Raw genomic sequence first — 19,422 nt, 5'->3', positions numbered from 1 at the left:
CATATATATTATGATATCTCTGCATTTATTATTATTATTTTTACATGTATTTTATAATTACATATATCATATATTTAGAATAATTTATTTAACTTTTAGGATAATAATGAGAATGAATTGACATCAGTTCGCAATTTTAATCTATTATTAAAAATATTAGCATATAATTATATTGTGAAATATAGACGATGATACGAAAAGATACAAGTTGTGTAATAAGTGTTGCAAACGATTTCTTTTCTATGCATTCTAGCTTACCTGTTAGCGGATCAGGGATACGATGTTTGGTTGGGCAATTTTCGTGGTAATACCTATTCGAGGGCACATATTTCCCTATCTCCGTCGAACTCGACATTTTGGGATTTCAGGTATTCGCATAAAACAAAAATAATGAAAATGATGTTTAGAAAATAACATAATGATAATTGCCTGATTTAATTTGGCGGTAAAACGCAAGAACTTGATATAAATTTATATATTACTTACGTATATTTTATTTACTTATACAGCGTATTTTCGGCAATAGGTGGGACAAAATTTAAGAAATGATTCTATTGTACATGGTAAAATAAGACAAAAATAAAGAATAATGAGATTAAAAATGAGATCGCTCACTTCAGGCACTTTCATGCGAATTTTTAAATAACATTTATAAAAAACGAAGCCTTTACCGTAATTTTGTTATTCTTAATTTTTGTTTTATTTTATAGTGTAGAACCACTCCTTAAATTTTGTCCCAACTGTTGTCGTACACCCTGTAGATATATATGTAAGTTATATATTTTAAATTGTATTTATCTAGATATACTCTCTATGTTTTATAAGTATATAAAATATTTTATTATGTGGGTGTGTGGTAATTTTTTTATAATTAAGTATAACATTTATCAGAATTATCATTATATTAATTTTTACACAAAGTTTCTCATTTAAATAAAGAATCAAGAAACAGCAAATGCACTGAATTGACATATAAAAAAAAATCTCGATGTTGAATTTTTGGAAATTTTGCCAAAGAAAAAAGATCCTTATTTTCTAATAAGGAATATAATATCAATGCATTCTGTTTATATGGAACACATATATATAATATGTAACACATGTTATACAGAGTGAGTCTTTTTAATGTTAACAGGCAAATATCTCAAAATCTGTAAATTTTAGAAGGAAACTTTTTACACAAAAGTTGTTTGGTTCTAAGGGGGAAAGAAGATAGGAATATTAGTTAGACTTTGGATGGCATTGTTAAGATCATATCAAGGTCACATTAAATTTTTTAAATTGACCTCTATTTTTTATTGCATATTCTTATAGCTTTTGTCGAGATCTTTTGAAAACTCTATAATAAAGTATGTTTTTAGAAAGTACTTTTTGAGTTATTTTATATCTTAATCTAATATATTTTGATATAAAAAATAAAATATTTCGTAAAATATTCAGTTTTCGATCATCTTACCGTAATACTTTTATGTACAGAATAACGAGACAAATCAATTAGCATAAAAAAATAATTGTTTTTAAGAAAATTATTTCCAATGTATTTTTTAAAATAATTATTTGGTTTTTTTGGCACTAATTGATTTGTCTCATTATTCTGTACATTAAAGTATTACGGTAAGATTATTGAAAACTGAATATTTTACGAAATATATAATTTTTTATATCAAAATATGTCAGATTAAAATATAAAATAACTCAAAAAGTACTTAATGAAAAAATACTTTATTATAGCGTTTTGGAAAGCTCTTGAGGTAAGCTACAAGAATATGTAATGAAAAATAGGAGATTCCATTTAAAAAATTCAAAGTGATTTTTATATGACCTTGACGGTGCTATTCAAGGTCATACTAATATTATTATATAATACGCCACTTAGAGCTCTACAACTTTTGCATGAAATATTTTTCACAAAAATGCGTTGTTTCCTCAAAAAAACTGCTGATACGGGCGCTCTGTTACACCCTGTATATTATATAGTATATACATATATTACATATATACATATATATACATATTATATGTATATATATGTATATATTTTTATTATATACTGTATGTAGCGATATACATATTTACGTATTTTGAATTGACTATATATTGAATTTCTCCATTAGCTTTAACGAACTGGGCATTTACGATTTACCCACGATGATTACATTTATCACGAATATGAGATCGCAGCCATTGCATACGTATATTGGCCATTCTATGGGCTCAACTAGTTTTTATGTAATGGCAACAAAACGCCCGGAAATCGCTCGAATAGTGCGGATGGTTATCAGCCTTGCACCAACGGTCTTTATGAATTATACGAAAAGTCCGATACGATACTTAACCTTCTTGAAAGACTATAAGGTAAAATAAGATACGTGAATATTGTTATAAAATAATTTATTTTTACGTAATTATTTAAAATAATATCTTTTTGGCAAAACAAAACAAAAATAATTATTTTACGTCTCATTTTTATGGTATACTATATATATAAATATTGTTTATTAGAGAGACAAAGTAACATCTTTTAAATATTATTGTAAAACACGATATATTTTAAAAAGAATGATCGAATATAAATAATTCTTCGATTACTCGCGATTGATCTTACAGCTTGCCAAACAAAGATTACAATTTACAGATTTCAGCTAATACTATGATGCAAGTAGAGATTATTGAATTTGGTCATAATAGAGCTGTTTTTGCCATAAAACTTTTATATAAAACATTTTTTGATATTTCAAATTGTTTTCGAAATATATCGAGAAAAGCGAAAAGCCGCTCTACATATGATGGGTGCTTTCACCCTTTAGAACTGTTTTCGGCTCGCAACTGAAAATTTTTAAGTTTACCTATTGATTCCCCTCCCCTCCACATATCTGGAAAGTTTTATCAAAATCAAAATTTTATGGTTCGCGAGATTTCCGCGAGTAATTTTCTTCTGTTTATATGGAGTTTCAAATTTGATAACTTGGTTACTCAGGCGTTTCAAATTAAATATGTCCTTATTGTTTGCTTTCAGTTCTAGATCTAATTGTAAGTAAAATAATGGTAATGATTCTTGGGTACTTCTGTAGAATACGTTTGTTATATTTCTCGTGGCCGTGTTTCTGTAGCTCGGTTATTATTTTGTTTTTATCAGCTATGAACTTCTTTCATGATGACGCGATAGGCACGTTCGTACTTCAACATATATATGTATGTAGTAGCTTATGTTGTTTTCAATAAAATATTTTCTTATTGTCTTGTATGTCGACATCAGCCGGCATTAGTTTGATAATGTGACCTGATTTCATTATTGAGAAAGTATATTTAGCTTCGTCGTTGTCGACTATTTTTTTGAGGATTTTGTTTAATTTGATGATTTGGAATACTCCGGTGACGAAGATAGGTTCGGATTTTGATGGCTTAAAAACTTTCTGTTTATTATTTGAGGTAATTTTAATAATTTCCCCATTATGTTCTGATAGAATGGCAAAGCTGTTACTTATTGGTATCTGATATAAGGTTTGTTAGGTTGTCTGATTTGATTATTTATATTCTGTGGAATGTTTTCGCTTCATTTTCGTTTGTACTGAAGTTTATCAAATTGCCATTTTGTATTTGTACTTGTGTTGCAAGCTTGTATTTGGTAGTTGTTTTCTTCAGTTAATGTTGATGTGTTGATATTAAGTAAATTCAATAAATTACTTCTTGGTCGTGAAATGTTGATACATATTTTTGTGAACAGTTTATTGAATTAGCTTGTTTGGATCCATATTGTTCCCACGAGTGGAATCAAAACAATTGGTCGCTCACGAGGTGATACCTTTTCCCCATGAGAAGGCTGAATACAACAACAGGTCCCCAGTTCGTCGAGGTCGATTGCTATTGACTGATTAACTCATTAGCCATGCATCTCCTTTTCGCCATTCCTTCCGCGCGGTGCCTTACCATGAGATTAGAGTAATTATTTTATAGAGGTTTTCTTTCTCGCAATCTGGACATTCATGCCCAGATTCCCAGTCCCGCGAGACATGACCACAAGATTACAGGTTGACTATAGCACTCTCAGTATACAATTATGTACCGCTGCTGTTTGTTTAGTGTCTTTTCAAAAGTAAGGTGTTACGTCTCCAAAAAAATGCATAATTTGACGCACTTCACGGAATGGAATAAATTTTTTTCGCGAATGTCATGATAATCATCGTAAAATATAGACTTTTCCTTGCAAATTAAAAAAAATTAGGTTACGATTTTTTTTCACGGGGTTGACTATTGGAAATATGTTTTTGAGTAAAAATGATACATTTTACGTTTTTTTGTAAATATTTCAAAACCTATTAATTTTAAAAGGGGAGTAATTGTCGATTCTGACAAAGCAATTAAGGAGCGATTGTTTGAGCTGTTAATTATTAAAATATATGAACTTCCAGCGCCAACTTATTTCCGGTAGTGTGCACACTTAATCATATCGCACGCGGATAGCAGCGTACAGGAGATTTGCCAATTTTCTGTTATCAGCGATGCTGTTGTCGATTCGTACGTTTCCGTATATGCCGCGTGAGCTCGTCGTCGAGTCAGAATCGTCAAACTCCCATGTTATTTTTTGGTATAGTGTTTTTAGTTTACCCTTGGAAAAATTAGAACTAAATAGCAATATCGCATTATCAATCGGTAAAAATATGCAGTCTTTTCATCATCTTTATATTTAATTTATTATTAAAATTAAGTTAAAAAGTTACATTAATTTTTAAAGATATAAAAGGGAACAAAATATATTTTGTTTATATATGTATATATATATATATACATATATATATATATATACCATATATACCATATATACAGGGTAATTCAAAACAACCTTCTGTCCTTGCAATGTCATATACTTGACACTATTCTAAGACGATTTTTCCTTTGTCAAAATTTTTTCCGAGGCTTAGTTTTTAAATTATAAGCCAAAATAGTTAACGAATTACGGGCCGCGTACGCGAGGCAGGCAGGGGCGGCGCAACTCACCGTCCGATGCTGGTGATTACGTGAGGCGCTCGCTGCGATCAACTGTTTGCTACATGCGATGGAGTGTATGTGTGAGAGAAAACGTATACGCGTATAGACACACATATACATTCCCCCCCCCCCTCTCTCTCTCTCTCTCTCTCTCTCTCTCTCTCTCTCTGTCTTTCTCTTTTACACCCGTCGCGTGTAGCAAACAGTTGATCGCAGCGAGCGTCTCACGTTTCACGTAATCACCAGCATCGGACGGTGAGTTGCGCCGCTCCTGCCTGTCTTGTGTACGCGGCCCGTAATTCGTTAACTATTTTGGCTTATAATTTAAAAACTAAGCCTCGGAAAAAGTTTTGGCAAAGGAAAAATCGTCTTAGAATAGTGTCAAGTATATGACATTGCAAGGACAGAAGGTTAGGTCAAAAGGTATGAAACATTTTTCGATTTAACGCAGTGTTTCTGAGATATTTGAGTGGGTCTTTTAACATGGGACACCCTGTATATATACATATCTACATAAGTCATAAAATCATAATAAACACAATTATAAGTATAAAATCAAATTCATTATTATTTCGCTTCTAACAATATTGTAGAAATATTAGTCTTGATTAGTCTGGATGCTTCTTTATTGTTCTTGTTTTCCAAGTAAATCCTTTTGTATGCCATATATCTCTGCATCCTTTGGAAATTTGTACGATGGCACATTGACTCCTGATTTGCAGCCAGGAACGCAACAAACTTTGATCATTTTCTAATAAAATTAAGCAATATTTTGTTATTTTTTACTCTATTTATTTATTATTGTGATTAAAATATTTTTTGCATATTTTCATATATTTTATATATTTTAGACAAGTTTATGAATTTTATATTTTTAAGTTAGTGTTCCCCTTTATTATTTGATATTTGACACATTTGCTGTTGAAATATTTTATTTGTCAAACAGAAACGTGATACCAATCCTTTAAAAGACAATTTAATTAAACAAAGCCTATCATGTTCTAGTGATAAATTAGAAAATGCAAAGTTGGTTCTTGTTAAAATAATATAGGTTAGAGGTTTCAAAAGAGAAATCGAAGATATCCGTCGAAATGGTGTTGTAAATAAAAAGAATTCAATCTTAAAACTAAATCCCTTTTTAGATACATATGGAGTGATTGAGGGTTGACGGTTGACGGTTGATTGAAACATGCGAATTTACCTTACGATGCGAAATATCCTATTTTAATACCTGGACGTCATAAATTTATTCATTTAGTTATAACGTACGAACACAAGCGATTATTACACGCCGGGCCACAGATGACTCTATTATCAATTCAACAAACTTTTTGGTCTTACGCTGGCCATGACATTGTTCGAAATGTGACAAGTGCATAACTTGCTTTCGTAATGCTCTAAAATTATCTACTACTTTAATGAGAAATTTGCCTGAAGTTTGAGTTAGCCTTCAAAAGACCCTTTAAAAAGTGCGATGTTAATTACGTAGGTCCAATGTATTATAGGAAGGGCAGCGTAAAGATTCGCGATTCATTATTTAGCTATATTTGTACATTTTGCGATCAATACATGTACAATACATATAGAGTTAGTCGGCAATCTTACTACCGAAGATTTTTTGAATGCATTCAAGCAATTCATCTCTAGAAGAGGTCCCAATAACATCTATTCAGATAATGGTCTGAATTTCATTGGTGAAAATCGTCAATTCGGTGAAATATATGATACTTTAAATGATGACAAGTCGAGACAAAAAATCATGGATGCAATATCCATGAAAAAATGTAAGGGAACAAAAAGTATGTCCTTTTCTACGTGCATCCTGGCCCCCACTCCTCAACACTTGGTCTCTAGATATACTATGTTTATGATCCGATATGTTCTCTCTCTCTCGCACATGTAGACAGAAGGGGAAAGATGGCTTGCTTTTATTTATTCGGCGAACCTCGTCCCCCTCGATGCGTTCGCCAAATCCCCCACTAACTCTCGTATTAGAAAGAGACAGCATCTCGGACACTGTTGTTTTCTTTTGCTAATATAGTATTTAACTCTTCTTACGGGGACGCGCAGTCTATTATATAAGTCTATGCGTCAAATCCGATCCGTGATGTAACCTCCTCGTGTTGCGCATCCTCGGGTAATGCTAATGCTGGTGATAACTAAACAAAAATGTACGATTTGATACATCGTAACTTCACCAAAAAAAAATCGAACAAGCCTCATTTTTTTTTTGCAAGAGAAAGTCCATATTTTACAATGATTATCAAGCAATTTGCGAAAAAAATGTATTCCACACCGTTGAGTGCATTAAATTATACGATATTTTGGAGACGTAACACATCCTTACTTTTGGAAAGACGGCGGCAGAGAGGGAGGATAAATTCAAAATCTGACAAATACTTTTTAAAATACAAACTTTAAGCTTGATTATGAAAATTTTTTTTTGATACGACAATTTGTGGAGTTATACTTATTGGAAGTTATGGAAAATTTTGACATGAAGTTACCATCTATGATAATTTTGTTGACAAGTGTAAATATTTTCTTTCTGTTTCATGCTGTTTATTTCTGCCGTATACACTTCATTTTCATTTTTCATTCTAACGAGAAGTTTTTCGACAAATTAATATTAATATTAATGAAACTCTCGAAACTTCTATAAATTATTTCAATTTCTGCGATAAAAAAAACTTAGAAATTAATTAATTTATTTTTATAATTATCACTAAACCTTAAAGAAGAAAAAAGAATTACAAATGAATTACAATTAAGAGAGATCTTCGATTTCAGATAATAATGCAATTCTTTTTTCACAAATTTCTGCTAAGCAATTACGTGAGATTGTTTTTGAAATATGTGTGCAACCAGAACATCAGCAGAAAGATCTGCTCCAACGTGATGTTTATGATCTGGGGTTACAGCGAGCAGTTTAATCACGTGAGTAATAATTGCGCAAAAATTGCAAAGATCGAATCTTCGACCATCACGTTTCGATTCGCGCTTCAGATCGAACTTTATGTATATGTTTTTTGTTGTTCTCTATTTATTGTTAGACTCTGTTACCCGTCATCATTAATCATTTGCCGGCCGGCGGTTCGTTTGATACGCTAGTGCATTACACTCAGGGATTCCAGTCGGGCAAGTTTCGTCAATACGATTATGGTAGCACGAAAAATCTATTAATCTATAACTCGGTGGAACCTCCGGACTACGATCTAACGAATATAACAGTCCCGATCGCGTTATTTTACAGTTCTGGCGACACCCTGGATGACATCATGGTAAATAAGGAAATATTTATTGTACATATATTGTATAAAGGAAATACATAATAGAGATTAATTCGCGCTAATTGCATATAAACCAAGCGTCGTATCTTCCCTTAAAAACGGGAAGATAGTTTGAGAGAAATCGCGCATGATAATTCACGAAAATATTTCTTCAAGGATGTGAAAAAACTCTACCGCCTGTTGCCCAATGTAGTAAACGTATACAAAATTCCATGGCATAATTTCAATCACTTGGATTTTATATGGGCCAAGGATGCGCCGAAACTCGTATACGAGAGAGTTCTCAAGATAATGAAAAGCGAGAATTTAAATAATGTTACATCAATGAAGAAATGTTACGTAAGCAATTAAAGTAAGAGATGAATTACCCACTAAACCTTTAGTTAGATGGATACAATTAAGGGTAAATGCAATCATTAAAATACAATAAAATGTATCTAAAAGAAATACCTATAAAAATTTAGTATTATTTAAAATTAGGACAAAGGCGAATTAGAATAATAATTTTTAAGCAATCGTTTTGGCGAGTTCTGATGACAATTCCATTGCGATGAATCATAAAAATTGCGCTAATGATACATTTAAATTACAACATATTAACATAAAGACGAGAAGAAAGAGAGAGAGAGATAGTAAACAATTATAATAGCTAAACCGAGTTTGCCTTTTAGTATAAAAAAAAAATTGTTTTTAAGAAGATTATTTACAATGTATTTTTTTAAACAATTATTTGTTTTTTTTGGCACTAATTAATTTGTCTTATTATTCTGTACATAGAAGTATTACGGTAAAATGATCGAAAACTGAATATTTTACGAAATATTTTATTTTTTATATCAAAATATGTCAGATTAAAATATAAAATAACTCAAAAAGTACTGAATAAAAAACTACCTTATTATAGTGTTTTGGAAAGCTCTCGATGTCAGCTACAAGAATACTAAATAAAAAATGGGGATTTCCATTAAAGATTTTAAAATTGACCTTCACATGACCTTAAAATGATTTTCCAAGGTCAAATCATTGTCACCATCTTATGGCCCCCTTGAAGCCACACAACTTTTGTTTGAAACATTTTTCGATTTAACGCAGTGTTTCTGAGATATTTGAGTGGGTCCTTTAAAATGGAACACCCTGTATATATATGGTATTTATACATACAAATTCTAAAAGTCTGAAAACGGTTGATATTTCATAAACAATGTATTTTAGAAAATAATGTTTCAAATAAATGTTGTAAGACTTAAAAAGACGCATGTAATGACAGTACTAATTTGACCATGGATGGCATTGGCAAAGTCAGATCACGGTCAACTTAAAATTTTTAAATAGGAATTCCCATTTTTATTCCTATTTTTTATTCCCATATTCTTATCTCGAGGGCTTTCCAAAACACTATAATTATAAGTATTATAATTATAATTATAAGTATTTTTTCATTAAGTATTTTTTAAATTATTTTACACTATATCTTAATCTGACATATTTTGATATAAAAAAAAATCTCGTAAAATATTTAGTTTTCGATAATTTTACTGTAATAATTTTATATACAGGCTAATGAGACAAATCAATTAATATAAAAAAAATAATTGGTTTTAAGAAAAAGTATGTGATTATTTGCAAAATATATTTTTTTAAACATTTTTTTTTTTACACTACGCGGTTTATCGACATGCGCCCGGCTAAAAGTTGACGCTGATTGGCCAGACTTTATTCAATAATAATTCTTTTATTAAGAGTTACAAAAAAAAGTGATTCAGAACTTTTCGACTCAATTTGATCTAATCTATCTCTACTTTTTGTTTGGTTACTTCGTTATCGGATACCTTGTATATACATATACATATGTTTACGATAGCAAAAACAATAGCAAAGACGAAATTAAATTTGCTGTTAAAATTGAAAATTGTTTATACATAATTATTTAGAAAATATATATAATTTTATATATTCATATATGTTCTTTTTCTCATATGTTTCTTCTGTTAGTTTATACAGCAAGAATAATTAGGAGAATAATTTTTGCATTGTTTTTTAGAAAAAGTGGAATTTATGCGCGGTTGAACTATACTATATAATTTTCTGCTATAATTTTATATATTTGTATATAAAGACGGTAAGATATAGCAACAGAAATATCGCTAAAAACGAAATGCACTGGAGATGCATTGACAGATATCTACAGGCTAGACCTAAGTTTTTATCTAATTTTATCAAATTAGATAAAAGTTATACAAAGAGTTACCATCGTAAAATCGCTGCTTACATGTCTCTCCCCGCAAATTCAAACTAGCCTCTACAGATTACAAAACTGTTTAAGAACAAAGTCTAGCGATAAGGAAAAAATATATAGAATGTTGCAAGATGATTAAAAAAATGTTAGCTTTTCAAAAGAAGATACATGCAGAAGAAAAGAAAAATATTGGCATGAGATAAATTTAGAAGCTTTGAATAAGTATTTGATTACAAATCCGATACATAAAATTTTAATATATCTGATTTCAGTAACTTTTTTTATCAATATAAATTCAATTATTTTTGTTAACTTATTATATTCAAAATAAAACTATAAAACTATAAATATGTCTATTTCTTTTCATTATTAATATTGAAATTTTGATATATTGTTGTAATATTGAACCATATAATTTCTAAATGCGTTTATACATCTTTTCGATTTCATGGAAGAAGTTTCATGAAAACAAAAACAAAAAAAATTTGATACATAATTATTTTCAAATTTCAAAACTTTTTGTTACAAATTGCGAATACTTCGAAATCATAAGCATTAATAAATAATGAAAAAACAGCACATTTATTTCTTGGGTTCTTAAGGATGAATTCACGGGATTTAAATTGATTGATAGAAAAGTCACAATACAATTTATACAAAATATGTTAAAATGATATAGGCATCAAAATAAATTGCATCACAATTACATTTACAAAATCTTATGTTGGAAATTAACATTTATTTACTAGACTTTGCAGAAATTGCCAAATATTGCCTTCGGTTTTACACTGTAATTCCGACACAATCTATCTTTTATATACATGTATATCTTTTCTAATGACCTATCATCTTATGACTAATAAAGCGATAGTGCTTCTTTTTTCCAGTTGAGATAAAAAAGAATCTCAAATGACGATTCAGTCATTTCAACAGTAAGTGCTGTAGAACACTCTCGAATCGTTTGTTTCTTTTACTGTTTATTGAATCTGTCATCGATACAATGAGATTGATCGAAATCGTATATTTGCTATTTTTTTGCGGTCTTGATGCGGCGCCAACGGATATGGCCACCGAACTAAGCACACTTATGAGGAGAATAACATGGACCAGCCGGAATAGGTCAAACAACACTAACAAATTCAATCCTGATGTCACTCTGAACACAGTAAGTGTGCTTTCTCATAGACGAGGATCAAAGTTATCATTATTTTGATTAGTTAAACTTCTTTAATGCAGAAAATGATCAACAATAATCTTACGCCGCAGATGTCACTCTTTTATTAAAAACTAAAATTTAAATTCCGCAAAATTATACATAGGCGTTAACTATCGCTACTATAATAACATTTATATCTTTTCTTTTCGCTTTTTAGGAGGGATTTAAAATTCTATTATTAGTACTCTAATTAATATTAATTTCTCCTTCTTTTGTCTTTATTCAATTATATGTAATATATATTGCTGCGTCCGCGGATCGAAATCGATATTACTCGAACACGCGCGACACAACCGACGCACTCGCGACGTTAATAAAGAATACTTTATTAAAAAGAACAAGAGGAACTTTAATAACAGCTTAGAACACAAAGCACAGAACAGATAGTCTCGTAATTTGTCAAACCGTCCGCTCGGAATCACCATTGACGCGAGACCCTAAAGCCCGTATCAGACTACGCATTGAAGATTGAGATTGAAGATTGAAGATTGAAATTTGACCAATTAATTAGGACAAAGAAATTTTAGTTCCTTTTGTTCTGATTTGTCAAATTCCAATCTTTAATCTTTAATTCTCAATTTTCAATGCGTAGTCTGATACGAGCTTAAGATGGCCGATCTCTATCAAAATGTCCGCCATTATTTAACAACAACCCTTAGCAACGTGTTTGGGGATGTTCTTCCGGAGACAGGTATAGCAGATTCAGGAATAATCGCCACAAACGACTCGCAGGGACGCAACAATATATTATAATAGCAAAATAGCCGTTAAAACTATTTTAATTGCAGTGATTTAAGAGATAAGTATAAAAAATAAATCTTTAAAATTTAAATTGTTTGTAAAGTTTGCATTTAAAATAATTTTTATAGAGCGTCATACTTTTTATTATGCTAATTGTAAAAGACTTTGATCTGTAGTTTCTGCAAATTACAATCACGTAACATGTAATTAAATTTATTAATGATTATTTGATTTTGTTTTAAATATATTATACTTATTTATTGTTTTTATTATATAATTACTTCTTATATTTCTTAAATATTGATATTTTATATTTAATGCCCCATTATTTAAAAAATAAATATTATGCTCATTTTTTTCTAGCCGGAGATCATAAAAAAGGCGGGTTATCCCGCAGAAGCTCACGTTGTAATGACGGAGGACGGCTATCTTTTGACGTTACATCGTATCCCAGGTGGCAACGGTTCTGTACCGGTATTCCTGCAGCATGGCATTCTAGGCAGTTCTGCCGATTGGGTTATTCTTGGCAAAGGCAAAGCACTCGGTACAAAATTATAATCAATCTTTTAATCAATCTTCCTGGATTAAGAAATATTCATTTTTATTGTATTGTAAAAACGCTTAAGAAAAAGTCTCAAATTTAATATTATATTACATAATTTTATATGAAATTATATAATATTATATCGAAAACTATATATATTAAGTTATGTAATAACTGTTGCAAAGAATGTTTTCTTACATTCTTTTAGCTTACTTATTAGCGGATCAGGGATACGATGTTTGGTTAGGCAATTTCCGTGGTAATACCTATTCCAGGGCGCATATTTCTCTATCTCCGTCGAACTCGACATTTTGGGACTTTAGGTACTTGCATAAAATAAAAATAATAGTAATAAATAAAAATGCTTTGAAAAAATGATATAATGATAATCATTGTCTAATTTAATTTGGCATCAAATGTAAAGATTTGATGAATTTATATTTATGCTCACTTACATTTACATACTTATACAAAGTGAGTCTTTTTAATCTTAACAGACAAATATCTCAAAACCTGTAAGTTTTAGAAGGAAACTTTTCAGATCAAAGTTGTTTGGTTCTGAGGGGGAAAGAAGATAGGAATATTAGTTAGATTTTGGATGACATTGTTAAGGTCATATCATTGAATTTTTTAAATTGAAACCTCTTTTTTTTCTTGCATATTCTTATAGCCCTTGTCGAGACCTTTTCAAAATTCTATAATAAATTATGTTTCTATTAAGTACTTATTGAGTTATTTTATATCTTAATCTGATATCTATTTTGATATAAAAAATAAAATATCTCGTAAAATATTTATTTTCCGATAATCTTACTGTAATACTTTTATGTATGGTACAGAATAATGAGACAAATCAATTAGTGTAAAAAAAAAAACAAATAATTGTTAAAATAATACATTGTAAATAATTACATACTTTTTCTTAAAAACAATTACTTTTTATATCAATTGATTTGTATCATTATTCTGTACATAAAAGTATTACGGTAAGATTATCGGAAACTAAATATGTTACGAGATATTTTATTTTTTATAAATATGTCAGATTAAGATATAAAATAACTCAAAAAGTACGTAATGAAAACATACTTTATTATAGAGTTTTGAAAAGGTCTCGACAAGGGCTATAAGAATATGCAATAAAATATAGAGGTTTCAATTTGAAAAATTCAATGTGACCTTAATATGACCTTAACAATGCCATCCAAGATCTAACTAATATTCCTATCTCCTTTCCCCCTCAAAACCAAACAACTTTTGTTTAAAAAGTTTCCTTCTAAAACATACAGGTTTTGAGATATTTGTCTGTTAAGATTAAAAACATTCATCCTGTATATTTATGTGCTGCACTTATCTTAAGTTGCACTTATTTAGAGATATGTACATGGTACAAAAAAATATAGAGTATTTATATATAAATTGTATAGGAATAAATATTACTGTATATTTTGTCGAAAATCACATCCTTTTGTTTGACAAAATATTCGGAAACGCTTTGTTTTCGAGATATTTCATTTTCCATTATGTCAATATAGTGCATTTGTGCTATTTTTTGATTTTTTATATAAATAATTCATCGTGAAGAAATTTTGGTAATTCTGTTATAATTAAATATAATATTCATTTAATTTAAATATAATATTTATTTAATCAATATCAGACTTATCATATATTTATACACAAAGTCATTTAAGTTAAGGATCAAGAAACAGCAAAGATTGACCAGAGATTGACCAGACTTTACTTAATAATAACTCCTTTATTAAGCGTTATATAAAAAAAATGTTACAGGACTTTTCTATTCAGTTTACTATGCTCTACCCGCTCACGAGCGTTGGCACAATCTTTACCAGACACCCTATATATTATGTTATATATATTGTTGCGTCCGCGGATCGAAATCGATATTATTTGAATACGCGCGACACAACCGGCACTCGCGTATCGCGATGTAAATAAAGAACACTTATTAAAAAGAACAAGAGGAACTTTAATAACAGCTTAGAACACAGAATACAAAGCACAGAACAGACAATCTCGTAATCCGTCAATCCGTCCGCTTGGAATCACTATCGACGCGAGACTCCAAGATGGCCGATCTCTCTCAAGATGTCCGCCGTTGTTTAACAACAACCTTTAGCAACATGTTTGGGAATGTTCTCCCGGAAGCGGGTACAGCAGGAATAACCGCCACAGACGACTCGCAGGGACGCAACAATATTATATATGGCAATATATATACATATTTACATATTTACATATTTTATGACGATATACTGATTAAATTTTTCATTAGCTTTAACGAACTGGGCATCTACGATTTACCCGCGATGATTACATTTATTACAAATATAAAATCGCAACCACTGCATACGTACATTGGTCATTCAATGGGCACAACAACTTTTTATGTAATGGCATCGGTGCATCCGGAAATCACTCGAATGGTGCAAATAATGATCAGCCTCGCGCCAACGGCCTTTATAAACCATATGAAAAGTCCGATACGATACTTGATTCCTTTTTGGAAGATGTTTCAGGTAAAGTAAAATATAGGTGAATATATACTGTTAAAAAATAATTCATTGATGCAAAATAACTGTTTAAAATAATATTTTTTTGTTAAACACAAAAAAAAAAATTTTATTTCTCATGTTTACCATATACTATATGTATAAACAAACCAGAAAATATACCATTCTTTAAAATATATTTATTAAATGATAGATTCTGAAATATAGATTTCTTTAGCTAGAACGGCTGGACATTAATAATTCTTAATTTACATATTAAAATTACAAATAAACAAAATAATAAAAAACAATATATTGTAGATACAGTGTAATAGTGTATACAGAATAAAAATCATCTCTTGTGGCATAATTAAAAAAAAAGATTTATCTCTCATAAATAAAATATAAATAAGAAAAATGAAAGATTACTTTTTGCAATGTTTACGAAAAAATTGTTTTTGAAGATTGAAAAATTAATATATTTTTTTGTGTTGTAAGTACTTTATATTATATGTTCGTTTTTGTTGTATAATATATTCAATTTTTAATCATAATTTTAACGAGCTGTGCTTTGACCAGTTAATATTAACAGTAAGATCTAAGTTTCCATAAATTATTTTAATTCATTAAAAAAATACTTAGAGATTAATTTATTTATTCTCAAAATTACCGCCAAAGTTTAAAAAAAAATTACAAATAAATTCCATCACGATTAAGAGAGATCTTCAATTACAGAAAATGACACAATTCTTCTTTCATGGTGAATTTCTGCGAAGCGATTTTTTGAGATTTTTTATGAAATACGGCTGCGGTCGGGGTTTCGGCAAGAAGATTTGCGTCCACATCTTATTTCTGATATTCGGTTATGACTACGAGCAATTTAATTATGTGAGTATTATATTCGGTTACAATTACCAGCAGTTTCATTACATGAAAATTTTACGAATGGCTTGATCGAAGTATAACTCCGTCGCAATTGAAGTTTTGATCGTCATCAACAACTATGGTTCAGATCGGACTTTGCGTAAGCGTCCTTGTTGTTGCCTACTTAGACTCTGGAACCTGTCATCTTGGGTCACGATCCTGCCGGCACCTCGGCTAAGACGTTGGCGCACTACATTCAGATAATCCAATCGAGCAAGTTTCGCCAATACGATTACGGTCGCGCGAAAAATCAATTGATCTATAATTCGACGGAACCTCCAGACTATAATCTAGCGAATATCACGATACCAGTCGCGTTGCTCTACTCCAAAAATGATTGGTTAATCAGCATAGGGGTAAGTAACAGAAAAATAGGTATTTAGATAACGAAAATACATAGTGGAGACTATTCGGCTGTATACAGGGTGTCCCAGAATTAGACCGACAAACTTCAGATTAAAAAGAATATAAAAGACATCAAAACAATTTAATCTATGTCCGCAAATGAGCTGTTTTGGCACTAGAGAATCAAAAACTAACAAGGGAACTTCGCGAACCCAAAAATTCTGATTTTGATAAAATTTCACACATATGTAAGAGAGGGAGGAGTAAATAGGTGAATTCAGAAATTTCCATTTGCGGCCTAAAAACGATTCTAAGGGTTGAAATCATCCCTCATATGTAGAGCGGCTTTTTGCTTTTCTCGATATATCTCGAAAATTATTTGAGACATCAAAAAATGTTTTATACAAAAGTTTCATAGTAACAACACCTCTATTTAACCACATTAATAAAATTTTGAAAAAATAATTTTTTTCAAAGATTTTTGCCTTTGTTAGTCTTTGATTCTTTAATGCCAAAACATCTCATTTGCGGACACAGGTTTATTGACAAAATTGGCTTTTTTGGTGTCCTTCATAACCATTTAGAGTTTGTCCGTCTAATTCTGGGACACGCTGTATAAATCGATTTTTTATGCATAGAATTGGGAAGATAGTTTAAGAGAAATCACGCATAATTAACAAAAATATTTTTTCAAGGATGTGAGGAGATTGTACCATTTACTGCCCAACGTAGTAGATATGTATGAAGTGCCATGGTCCAATTTCAATCACATAGATTTTTTATGGGCCAAGGATGCGCCAAAACTCGTATATGAGAAAGTTCTCAAAATCATGAGAAATGAAAAACCGAATAATCTAACATCGGTGGAATAATATTACGTCATCAATCAGATAAATGTTATGTGTTAAACTTTTAAACATGAATACGATTAATGACAACTGGAATCGTTATTTCAATGAAACGCGAACTTTTAATATTTTATCTATAATTAATAATTTTATCTATAATTTGTAATTAATACCGAGGCAAATTAGAATGATACACGCATTTTTAAACAATTGTTCCGACAAATAATAAATTATTGCGATGGATCGTAAGAATAGCTGCACACAAGAAAAATATGACAAATACATATAAATTGCGATATGTCAATATAAAGGAGGAAAGATGTTGAATAAGTAATTATAATATCTAAACCGATTTTGTATTTAACACACTATGCGCTTATGTATCGTTAACAGACTTCTATAATATACTAGACTGCTAACAGCGATATGACAGATGAAGCCAGGGCAACCATTTACAATTGGGCAGAATATATATACAGGATGTCCGACAAGTAAGTGACCAAACAAAAGGTGGAAGTATTATAGATTGGATCAAACTGAGTTGAAAAGTCCTGAACTATTTTTTTTTATAATGCTTAATAAAGCAATTATTATTGAGTAAAATCTGGTCATTCAGCGCCGATCTTTAGCCGGATGCACATCGGTGAACCGCGCGCCTGATAGCAGAGTGAAGCCTGAGAGAGGCAATAGGCAATGCCGGTGATTTTCGTGGGACGCTTTTTCTAGGCCGTAGAGCAGCGCCGTGCATCCACTTTTAGGAATTGGAAACATTTATCCACATTCATTTTTCGATACTGTCGGCCAAATCTCCATATGGTTCATGTCCGTGCCACATCCACCATCCACCTTTTGATACTGTCGGTCATTTGGTTCATATCCGTGCTATATCCACTTTTCGATCTTTTCGATAGTGGTAGTCATAGACATAGTACATCGAGACCGAGTGTTAAGGAGCCGAGGTCCAGTGATGCGATTTCTGCGCAGCGCAGAGCGCACATGTACGCGGTTCGCGCTTGTGTGCGTTATCCCTTCCATTGCTGACCCGTAAGCCGCGGGACCCGTTTCTGGCATCACTGCCGAGGTCTCGGCCGGCCGGGCTTATATACCCGGCTGGGGCCTCCCACTATGCTGTCGGTCCGGGAGTGGGGTCGATTCCGTGTTGGAACCGCGAGAGAGATAGGGCGAGTCGAGAGCGAGAGCGCATGCCAAGCGAGATAGCGCGCCTAGCGCGAGCGGAACGGTGCGTGTGGCATGCGAGCGAGCGAGAGAGCGGGCGCGGCGGTCGTGCAAGCGGGATAGGCAGAGTAGGGTAGAGTAAGCGAGGCGGATATATTATAGTAGATATATATATATTTCGCCGTAGTAACGGCCCTGCCGTTACAAGACATTAATTATCTCTGTTTTAATTATGCTTGTGTAAATTTGTATGTAATATAGTAAGTCTTTAATGTGCATAGGTGCGCACTATAGGGCATCTAACCGAATTTATAAATTAAAAAATTAATTAAATTAATAATAAGTAAAAATAAATTAATAATAAAAAGCTATAAATTAAAAACATAATTTGATTAAAATGCATGATTGCTTAAATGCTTGATACTTTTGTTCCAAGAATAAGAAAAAAAGTAAAAGTAATTTATTGCAGATATTTTCTACATTATATTCAATTAAAAGTAAAAAAAATTTATTTTAGGAAATTTATTTCATTGCACATACGGATATACGTAAAAATACTTTATTTAAAATAAAATATTTTGGTAGTATGGCGCTGAAAATAGT

The 19,422-nt window shown here is 31.0% G+C and overlaps 2 protein-coding genes across 2 annotated transcripts in view; both read left to right on the top strand.

Annotated features, from left to right (window-relative positions):
- LOC138936446 (uncharacterized) overlaps positions 1-8,627 on the top strand; it is a 36,900-nt gene extending 28,273 nt beyond the window's left edge. The window contains exons 8-12 of the mRNA XM_070301868.1: positions 254-368; positions 2,115-2,355; positions 7,777-7,923; positions 8,040-8,267; positions 8,433-8,627. Of these exons, the coding sequence (XP_070157969.1) occupies positions 254-368; positions 2,115-2,355; positions 7,777-7,923; positions 8,040-8,267; positions 8,433-8,627 (926 nt within the window). The remainder of the gene's footprint in view (positions 1-253; positions 369-2,114; positions 2,356-7,776; positions 7,924-8,039; positions 8,268-8,432) is intronic.
- Positions 8,628-11,461: 2,834 nt separating this feature from the next.
- On the top strand, positions 11,462-18,910 carry LOC138935995 (lipase 3-like). Its single transcript, XM_070301011.1, has 7 exons — positions 11,462-11,677; positions 12,833-13,013; positions 13,222-13,336; positions 15,310-15,553; positions 16,262-16,414; positions 16,579-16,806; positions 17,491-18,910. Exons 1-7 carry the CDS (start codon positions 11,513-11,515, stop codon positions 17,665-17,667), a joined length of 1,263 nt encoding a protein of 420 aa, XP_070157112.1. The 5' UTR covers positions 11,462-11,512; the 3' UTR covers positions 17,668-18,910.
- The last annotated feature ends 512 nt before the right edge of the window (positions 18,911-19,422 follow it).

This window comes from Polyergus mexicanus, unplaced genomic scaffold, assembly GCF_030449975.1.
Source record: "Polyergus mexicanus isolate NDT 795.1 unplaced genomic scaffold, iyPolMexi1.0 SCAF_9, whole genome shotgun sequence".
Lineage (NCBI taxonomy): Eukaryota > Metazoa > Arthropoda > Insecta > Hymenoptera > Formicidae > Polyergus > Polyergus mexicanus.
Note: the sequence above shows the minus strand (reverse complement) of the source record. Positions and strands in the feature narration are given on the sequence as shown.

What these genes read in the sequence shown, in the direction of transcription:
- LOC138935995 (XM_070301011.1), top strand. Translation starts at nt 11,513, where the DNA reads ATGAGATTGATCGAAATCGTATATTTGCTATTTTTTTGCGGTCTTGAT. An exon ending in ACTACGAGCAATTTAATTAT is followed by an intron (nt 16,415 to 16,578) that starts GTGAGTATTATA and finishes TTGCCTACTTAG; the next exon opens with ACTCTGGAACCTGTCATCTT. An exon ending in ATTGGTTAATCAGCATAGGG is followed by an intron (nt 16,807 to 17,490) that starts GTAAGTAACAGA and finishes TATTTTTTCAAG; the next exon opens with GATGTGAGGAGATTGTACCA.